Source organism: Arachis hypogaea, chromosome 18 (assembly GCF_003086295.3).
Source record: "Arachis hypogaea cultivar Tifrunner chromosome 18, arahy.Tifrunner.gnm2.J5K5, whole genome shotgun sequence".
In the NCBI taxonomy this organism is placed as follows: domain Eukaryota; kingdom Viridiplantae; phylum Streptophyta; class Magnoliopsida; order Fabales; family Fabaceae; genus Arachis; species Arachis hypogaea.
Window position 1 is genome coordinate 132,520,079 of NC_092053.1, and position 9,541 is coordinate 132,529,619.

General features: G+C 34.4%; 1 protein-coding gene across 1 annotated transcript; it reads right to left on the reverse strand.

Moving 5' to 3' along the window:
* Positions 1-6: 6 nt before the first annotated feature.
* LOC112771181 (translation factor GUF1 homolog, chloroplastic) lies at positions 7-9,334 on the reverse strand. Its single transcript, XM_025815828.3, has 22 exons — positions 9,020-9,334; positions 8,713-8,889; positions 8,127-8,213; positions 7,413-7,469; positions 7,230-7,295; positions 6,962-7,024; positions 6,606-6,650; positions 6,378-6,478; positions 5,320-5,416; positions 5,039-5,110; positions 4,498-4,652; positions 4,301-4,358; positions 3,992-4,072; positions 3,779-3,865; positions 3,558-3,629; positions 3,306-3,440; positions 3,125-3,198; positions 2,093-2,180; positions 1,201-1,278; positions 866-941; positions 519-559; positions 7-311 (listed from the first exon to the last, which is right to left on the reverse strand). The coding sequence occupies exons 1-22, from the start codon at positions 9,320-9,322 to the stop codon at positions 216-218; spliced, it is 2,109 nt and encodes a 702-aa protein (XP_025671613.1). The 5' UTR covers positions 9,323-9,334; the 3' UTR covers positions 7-215.
* Between the last annotated feature and the right edge of the window lie 207 nt (positions 9,335-9,541).

Sequence of the window (9,541 nt, forward strand, 5' to 3'; positions counted from 1 at the left end):
GAATAATTGTGCTATGTTTCAACTTTTTTCTTTTTTTCCTCCCTTAAGGGAACCGAGTCAAAATCACAAAATCTTGCACTGTATGCAGCTTAAAATCATTGAAGGACAATACTTGGACCGTTATACCAAAGCAGTAATACATCGAGGTTTTGAATTTCCACTTTATATTTACAAATTTCAGATAATGCTGCAACTTACGTTACATGTATACGTGATCATATCACCTCCTTTTCCAATTTCAAGACCGCCATGAAAGCTTCTTGAGGCACATCAACTTTACCAATGGACTTCATCCTTTTCTTTCCTTCAGCCTGACAGCAGAAAGAGAATGATACCATTATGAACAATCTTCAAAAATAACACTAACATCAACTTGCTATGAAACCAGTTTCATGTTTCCCTGTTGATGCAAGCAAAACCATTTTCTTTGATACAGGAAGAAATACTATTTAAGGTGAATGCATGATGCTATCTTGATTGATAACTGAAACTATCAACTTATATTGATCGGGCAGTACCTGTTTCTTAAGTAACTTCTTTTTCCTCGAAATGTCGCCACCTAGAAAAATGACATCGAACATGAAAAAAATTGTCAAACAGCAACCCAGGCAACCAGAAAGGCAAGGGAATCAAAGTGAAACTTTGTCATGCAAAATATTGTTCATAAGATTTACATGGAAGGAACATTCATTTTCAAAATGGAGAACACAATGGAGAAAACCTGAACATGTTAAAGAAGAGACTTGACACAATCAGAATTCAAACTGCAAATTATTTAAGCCTCCTTATTCGAAGTATAGTTTTCTTTTCTATTACATGTGAGTAATTATTCTGCTAAACCAACAAGGTTTGCCACTTGTATTACCATAACATTTGGCTAATACATCCTTCCTTATTGCAGATAAAGCTTCACTAGCAATCACTTTTGATCCTATGCATGCCTGCAACAGAGACAAAAATACATATATTATTGTGGTTAGTTTTCTGAATGAATTCTTATGCCAAATAATAATAATAATAATAATAATAATAATAATAAAGAATAATTAACATCTAGTAAATAAAGCATTTCTTGAGCAGAAAAAGAAAAAGTAAAATATTAAAATGATATTCAAAGCATATAAAGAAGGAGAATTAGAAAAGAGAATATTATATTGTTTTTAAGATAGCGTTAGCACGAAATGAGTGCCCAATTCTTACTTGGATTGGTACTTTAAACATTTGACGTGGTATGAGCTCCTTCAGCTTTTGAGTCAAAGCCCTTCCCACAGAATATGCCTGCCACACAAGCCTATGTCAAATTTGTAAATTTATGACGTCAAATTATAAGCATAAAATAGTGGACTCGATACTCTTGGATTCAGGGTTCAAATATCAAGGACCAACTATATCAAAGTAGTCCTCAAACTCTTTTGAGTGACCACTTCAGTCCCTGATCTTTGTTTATTAGACCGGTAGTTCCTAAATTTAAAAACTACGAGATAGATCAGTCCTTAAAACTTACAAAATGAGATATTTAAGTCCCTCCTCCAAACAACCAAAACTCACAAAAAAAAAAAAAACGATAGATCTGTCTTACAGTTTGTAAGTTTAGGGACTAAAGTGCCCACATAGAAAAAGTTTACAAAGCTCATTTTTCAGCACTGATAATTCAGCTTAACTATAAAGAATGGAAGCTGAAAAACTTGAACCACTCACTATTTCATGATGAAATATGTACCATGTCAAGATCAAACACCAAAATTTATTAAACAGAATCTCAAATATATTCAACTACTGAAGGTATTCTTTAAAACTGTAGTGCAGAAACTCATGATTACTTGATAATTTATTTTATTTCAAGTGCTTGAACACGTGCAGCTAAACAACTGCAATGCAGCTGATGAATGGCTAACTCCCCCCCCCCCTCCCCCTCCTTTTTTTCCCTCTCTAACCCAAAAAGTAGGCAGTGAAATTAATACATCAATTATTTTTTCCAATCCAATTTGATCCCTTAATATATCTATAAATTCAGAAGCAATTTATATTAATTAAAATTTCTAGAGGGTCAGATATTTATCTCCAAACCATGTATAGACTGCAAAATAATTACCTTATCTCTGTGGACAATCGTAGCCAATGGCTCCACACTGTCACCATTTATCAATATGTCAAGTTTAATTAAATCACTTTCTCTGTACCTGATAATTAAAGAATAGAAAATATTAGAACATATTGGAAAAAAAGCTTCTCAGACGGACTATACAATTTCATTTAACAAAGGAAAAGGATAGCTTAGAATTATAAATCCAAGTATTACGCGCCTCAGATTGAAAAATTCATTGGAGGTCCATATTTAAATTTGAGAAGCTGAGAGTAATTCTGGATAAAAGGGATGTTAAAAGTAAGATGAAGAATATTGTTTGAAAGTGTAATATGAGAGTAACGTTTTTATTGTAGGTAACAACTGGGGATCATATCAAAATTGCCGGGGTCAATATTCAAAGCTGGATGACACGGAGAAAGGTACGACAATATGGATCCGGACAGAGCCAAATGGCATGACTTTTCTTATGAAAGCAAGCTTAATTAGATATGGCATGGTTAACGTTGTATAAAAAGGATATTGATAAGGATTGGCCTCTGATTAGATATAAGTGGATAGTATATTAGTAGGCAAGGGAAAAGGAAAGAAAAGGAATAAGTTATTGGTTGAGAGGGAGATAAAGGATCTCTCAAACCACCTTAACATCGTAACCTATTCTTCTACCTCCAGATTACTTTGATCTAGGGTAGAAGGTTGACTATACTCAGATATTCAGTTTTTCTCTATTTATTGTCTCTTTTCTAGGTCAGCATATTAGATATAACAGAGAACTGAATGCCAACAGTGGCAACCAGCAGCTTACTTGAATATCTCAGCATTATTTTATACTAGTGTCAGCAAATAATTAGATACTCCCAGTCATTTGTTTACTAGAAGATGACAAAATCTACATTAATTTATAATCCCAAAATTGCTGGATTTCCTATTTAACTATTTATGAATAAAAAAAACGAGGGATTTTAACAAAAGTCAATAGTTTTAATCCAACAGAATCCCTCATAACTATTATCAATAAACTATACTTCCATAAACAATTACCCGATAAAGGTATACTCCATACTAGCATAACCTTTACTTCTCGACTTTAACTGGTCAAAGAAATCACCAACCATCTACAAAGTTGATATTCAGAGAGATTCAGAAAGTTGAAAGCAAACACTTACAAACTAAGCACATGAGTTTTAAGGGTAAATTGTCAAGAATGAATGCGAGAGATTACCTCCGCTAGTGGTATTTCGTAGGTGATTGATGCTCTATTTTCAGTGATAAACTTCATTTCTTTAAACAATCCTCTTCTGTCTTGTCCCAGTTCCATAAGTGACCCGATATAATCCTTTGGCGAAAGCATCTCAATCTGTACAAGTTACATTACATCCAAGTAAAAATTTGTTTTTTTTTTTAAATAAAGAAAAGAAAAGAAGAAAAATAAAATAAAAATCCAGTACTGCTTTGATTTAGCGCAGCAAATTACCTTAACATATGGCTCCTCAATTGATCTCCTTTTTCCAGGTTCAGGAAGTAAAGATGGATTCGAGCATTCAACCTTCAAATAATTTTCACAAAATGATAGTCTTCATATGACAAATATATAAACAATATAGAAAGAATTTTATTTTAATAAATAGTTCACCGATAAAAAATACAATAAACTGTATTACATAGAAATGGAGCTTAGGAATAAGAAGAAATTACAGTATCTCCATCTACACAGTTCACTCTGTAAACAACACTTGGAGCGGTAGTTATCAAGCTCAGATTGTATTCTCTCTCAAGTCTTTCCTGTAAAGATAATACAAGGTTTCTAACGTTACTCCAAGGTACAAAGTACAAACCATGCGTCAAGGAACAGTAACGTATAGGTATTCTATGAAAGTCAAAGAGCATATGCTTCAAAACAAATCCAACCTGGACAATTTCCATGTGGAGAAGACCCAGAAACCCACATCTAAACCCAAATCCCATGGCACTTGAAGTCTCCGGTTCAAACTGGAAACCAGAAAAGAATAACATTTTTAAATAACCAGCACAAATCCTACCAAAGTCAGCTAAAATATAAGAAAATCGGAAATCATAGCTGTGGAAAAATTGTTTACCAACAAATGTAAGATAACTAACAAATATATGAAATCAAGAGAAATCATGCATAAAGATACCACTTGGCATAATTTAAAGAAAATTCTATGCATATTTTCTTGTATATCAGTTCAAGGCCACCTTCAGTGCAGCATCATTAAGTTGTAGCTTCTCAAGGGCATCACGTAGATCAGGAAATCTGCCATCAGAAGGAAAATAAGAAAACAATTAATTCCAGAGATATTCAAGGGTAAATATAGAAGTCTCAAGAAAGCAACGGAAACCGCAGGGGGAATCAAATAGGGGATTAAAAGAAAGAGGTAAAAATAAATCAATACTGGTCAGCGTCAACAGGAAACAGGCCACAAAACACCATAGGAGTCGCTTCCTCGTATCCAGGGAGTGATTGATCTGCCTTTCGACCATAGTGAGTCACTGTGTCACCCACTCTGGCATCAGCTACTGTTCTTATTGACGCCGACAGGTAGCCCACCTGTTAAAGCACAATAAAAGATATAGAAGTCTAGAATGGATTAAAAAAATTACCAAGAAATAAAAATAAAAAAATAATTCCATTGAACAGAATTGTCATGCTAGCAAAATATGTTGCAAGAGATTGTTTCAGTTTAAGAAGGAGCCTCGTTGGTTTATTGATGATCTGTTGTATACACAGGAGAAACAATGCAACAGTGTCATGTACTTATAAGTTATAATTGTTATCTCACTATTTCAAGTCATTTACATGATATCAGTTATTCATGCTTCATAGAATGTGCACATATGACAGGATGGAAAGAAAAGATGGAATAACCAAATATACAATAAGCAATACGAAATCCATAAACCTGATAATTATATTCATCAGAACTATTATTTTACCTCTCCAGCATATAATTCTTTAACCTCTTGTTGATTCGGAGACAAAACTCCAATTTCATCAGCAAAATAATCCTATAGTTTAATAAATCACATTAGTTTATTGGAAAATGGAAGTGAAAACAAAAGCAAAGTTTTAATAAAGTAAAGGGTATTTGGAACTTATTCTAATTTTACTTAAAACTTAATGAACGAAACTACAGATAGGAAACTATGATAACATGTTTCATTCCACTAAACTAAACTATGATACCAAATGTAAGAGATCATTAGAAGTAATTTACCTTCCCACTAGCCATAAAATAGACTCTATCACCTTTCTTTATAGTCCCGTCCACAACCCGAAAGTATACAATAACACCTCTATATGGATCATAGTAACTGCACTAAGATTCATGTAAACAAAACATGAGTACTTGAGGGTTCAATAGTCACATAAAATAAAGCTGGCACAACATGCAAAGGAGATTTAATCTATCCTACTCATTAAATGAAGTTTATGCACGCGAATAGTATACTTTTGTGAGGAAGTCTTGCATTACACAACAATAATATCTGCTAATACTTGTCCCACTAGTTGGGGTTTGTTACATGGATCAAGTATCTCCATGATGCTCTAAATATGCTTTCATAAATTCCCCTAGAGTTTTCTTCATCTTAACGATATTCTTCATTTTATCAAAAGTAAATAAATTAGTTAAAAGTAAATAAAAAACATATAGGATTTTTAGGTCTCTCTCTACCTACCTTGAGTTATAGGACTACTAATCCACTCTCCTTATTGGGGTCTTTACCTTCTCCAAACATGTACAAACCACATAAGATGAGGTTCTATCATCTTCTCAACAATTTTCCCTATCTAATATAGTCATTCCTAATCCTATCCAGTCTAGTGTGGTGCCCACTCATCTCTTGCAACACCCTCATCACCATCACATCAAGCTTATTTTCTTGTTGGCTTTTACTGCCCAACATTCAGCCCTATATAACCATTGCATTATATGGACACATGACATTCCAGCTTGATGCACTAAGTTATGATCCTTGAACATACATGAAGCTAGGTATGCAAAAACAAAACTACATGGAAACAAATTAGATAAAATATAATTGGACCTTACGAATGGAAACTTAACCCTTGAATAAGCCAACTGAGTCAAACTTGAGGTGTCAATGTCATCTTTTTTAGATTATATGAACCTTACCAAACTTATTTCATATTGTCAATGTCATTCAAATTTTAAATGACAATGATGTGATTCCATCGTCTATTGGCTCCATTAAGTCATATATTCATCATCAAATGGCATCATTTGATATCATTGTCAGATAGCAAGTGTACCTATCAAATATTAAAGCCCTTAATGGCCTTTGTGATGTATCAGCAGGTGGTGGAATTCTCGCAACAATTGCATTGAGAATATCAATTATACCTATTCCTTCCTACACAAGAATGTAAATGAATTATGTCCTAATAATGGTATATACAGTTACACATCAAAGATAATAAAAAATATTGAACCTACTTAAACCATACAAAAGCACTGGACATAAAAGTACAATAACTAACCTTTGCGGAGCACAGAATAGCATTGCTACAATCCAGACCCACAACCTACAAGAAATCAGCTCAAGTTAGAATCTCCTTATGAATAATGTAAGCTTGTAAATACAGAATAGAAAAATAAGCAATGCTCAAGCAAGGAAGCCCCAATAGACATATTCATAAATTTCAAAATTCCCAATGCATAAATTATAACCACTCTGATTGAAGTACTTAAACTAGGGCATGCCAGATTTTAGGATGTTGAATGAAAACAAACTTCAATCGAGAAAGAACACATATTTATGTCTCTCTCCCCTTCAAGCAGAAAAGTTACAAGTATGACAACATCAGGGAAATAAATTGACATTTGACAAACAAACCTCTTCAATCTCCTTAATAACTCGATCTGGTTCAGCACCCGGAAGATCTATCTTGTTCAAAACCTGTCAGACAGTCTTACAAAATCATTTGCAAAGAAGTAGAATTTTTGTGGATGTGAAGACATTGCAGTGGCCTTTTTTGGAGGGAGAAAACACTTAAGCTTTTAATTTCAAATAACTTCAAAAATAACATTCATAGAGGATATAGCAATTCTCAATGAATTACTATAAAACTACATATAAGAACAGTCAAGAACAACATACTTACTGGGATAATTTCTAGATTGTTTTCCAAGGCCAAATAAACATTAGCTAGCGTTTGTGCTTCTACTCCCTGTGATTTGGAAACTAGTTTCAGTGAAGAGCAGAAGCTGGCATCTACTCCAAGTAGATCACCCTTGCATGATAAAGGACAAGCAACCAAAGAAGAGAACAAAAGAGAAAGAATCACCTGAGAAGCATCTACTACAAGAAGAGCACCCTCACATGCAGCAAGTGACCGAGAAACCTAGCCACAGATGATATAGTCATAAACCATAGTATTATTATCATTCCAATAATGTTTGAGCAGTGAGTAGATTCTACTCCCTTCCCCCACCCTCCAATCCTAAAAGGATAATAATAATAATAATAATGTACTCGGGGAGGTCAAACTTAATATTAGTAACAAATATTCAAATAACGATGTGTAATACAGAAATTCAATTTTGTAAACTGACAATGTGAAACATAATTCAAAAAAGCCAAAAAATAAGCCTGAAATGCAATTGATTTAACTGATGTTTTTAGCAGCCTTTGTTCTCAAGATTGGCTAAAATAGAAAACAACCAAAGACATCACAGACTAATGAATTTTATAAGAATGGTTTCTAAGTGACAACAGAGGATGAAAGAAGAGTGAATGAGAGGTAAAAAAGAATAATACCCTTTTCCCCATTTTGTTCAAGTATAGAAAAATGCAATTTATTGTAAAAAAAAAAATCATTTAAAAGAACCGTATTTGTGCCTAGGCTTTCTTTTTTTTCTGAATTAATTCTTGACAACACAAAAATAGAAGCTCTAACTATGGAGTTACATCTGATTGAGGTTCATAAGTTTGAGCAAAAAGAAACAAACCCATACAAGATAAAAGGCATACGACAGTATTATTTTACAACTTTACATACCTCATACGAGAAGTCAACATGCCCTGGAGTATCAATCAAATTCAAGCAATATGGTTTATTCTCAAACAAATACCGCATTCGAGCTGCCTGCCATGATTAAAATTAATAAAATGCTTTCTCACACACTACAGATTTTAATTTTGAAATGCAATCAAAAATTAATTTGCTCCAAAATGCCACCCATCTCTAACATAAGATACACTACTATTTAACAAAATTTTACGCAAGACTTCCTAGCCCACTTTACCACACTTCTGCGTAAAAGATTGCGTCAATCAAAGAAGAGTTCCTTTCCGTTCTAAAGAAAATGATTTAAAAAAAAAAAAAAAGGGAGCATATCCATAATTCCATATAAATTTAACTAAGAAAACCATGAGAAACTCAATTAGAGTATCTGAAGCAGTATGAGCTCCCACAAACATGAATTATTCAGTTTCTCGGAAATTCCATCTCTCTCTTTGGTCTGTACTACCATTCCATTGCTCCTTCTAAGATTTTTCTCGCATTTCCTCACTAGTTAATTAAACATAAGATACCTATACTAATATTCACAACAAATTAGGGAGATGTTAACGATAACAAGAACCTGGAGCTTAATAGTGATGCCTCTTTCTCTCTCGAGGTCCATGTTATCGAGAAACTGGTCCTTCATCTCTCGCTGGTGAACGGTACCAGTAACCTGAAGCAATTTATCTGCTAACGTGGATTTCCCGTGATCAATATGCGCAATTATGCTGAAGTTCCTTATATTCGACACCGGCACCTTCCACATACGGAGGGGAAAAAAGGAAAAAAAATGAAGCAGAAAATTCAGTTCAGTGAGTTACTTCGGAATTCGCAATCCGAAGCGTACAAAAAAAAAGTAACGAGATGAAGAACGAGTAGAAAAGAACCTTTTCCAGACGGTCTTGGCCGGCTTTTGCGACGGAGTCGATCTCGAAGAGAGTGTTAGCCTGGCAGGTGACGGCGGAGCTGCGGCGACGGACAGCGGAGAAAGAGGCATTTAGATTGAGAACGCGATGAGAGAAGAAGGAAGTTTTGGAATGAGATGATGTGTGGAATCTGCTGGTAGTGGTGGTGGTGGTGGTTGGTGATGGTGGCGCGTGGAAAAGTTGAGTTTTAACGGATAAGAGAGGAGACGCGCGACAAATTTCTGCGGCCATTGAACTCTCTGTAAACTTTGGTCTCGGCTTCATTCTTGTGAATGTGCGCGCGTGGGGACCCACCACTTGCTTCTTGATTTGAAATTGGGCCTATTGGGCTGGTCTCGTTTTTAAATCGAAAGCCCAATTTGGATTGGCACATGTGGGCTTCGGCAACACGATGGTTAACCTGTTTCTCTTGGAACCACAATAAAAATTTATTTCGATTAGTTTTTTTTTTCTAAGAGTGAAAATTGATTGGAGTTAGAAATT

What these genes read in the sequence shown, in the direction of transcription:
- LOC112771181 (XM_025815828.3), bottom strand. Translation starts at nt 9,322, where the DNA reads ATGAAGCCGAGACCAAAGTTTACAGAGAGTTCAATGGCCGCAGAAATT. An exon ending in TTGAGGAGCCATATGTTAAG is followed by an intron (nt 3,441 to 3,557) that starts GTAATTTGCTGC and finishes TAACTTGTACAG; the next exon opens with ATTGAGATGCTTTCGCCAAA. An exon ending in TGTATTAGCCAAATGTTATG is followed by an intron (nt 560 to 865) that starts GTAATACAAGTG and finishes TCATTTTTCTAG; the next exon opens with GTGGCGACATTTCGAGGAAA.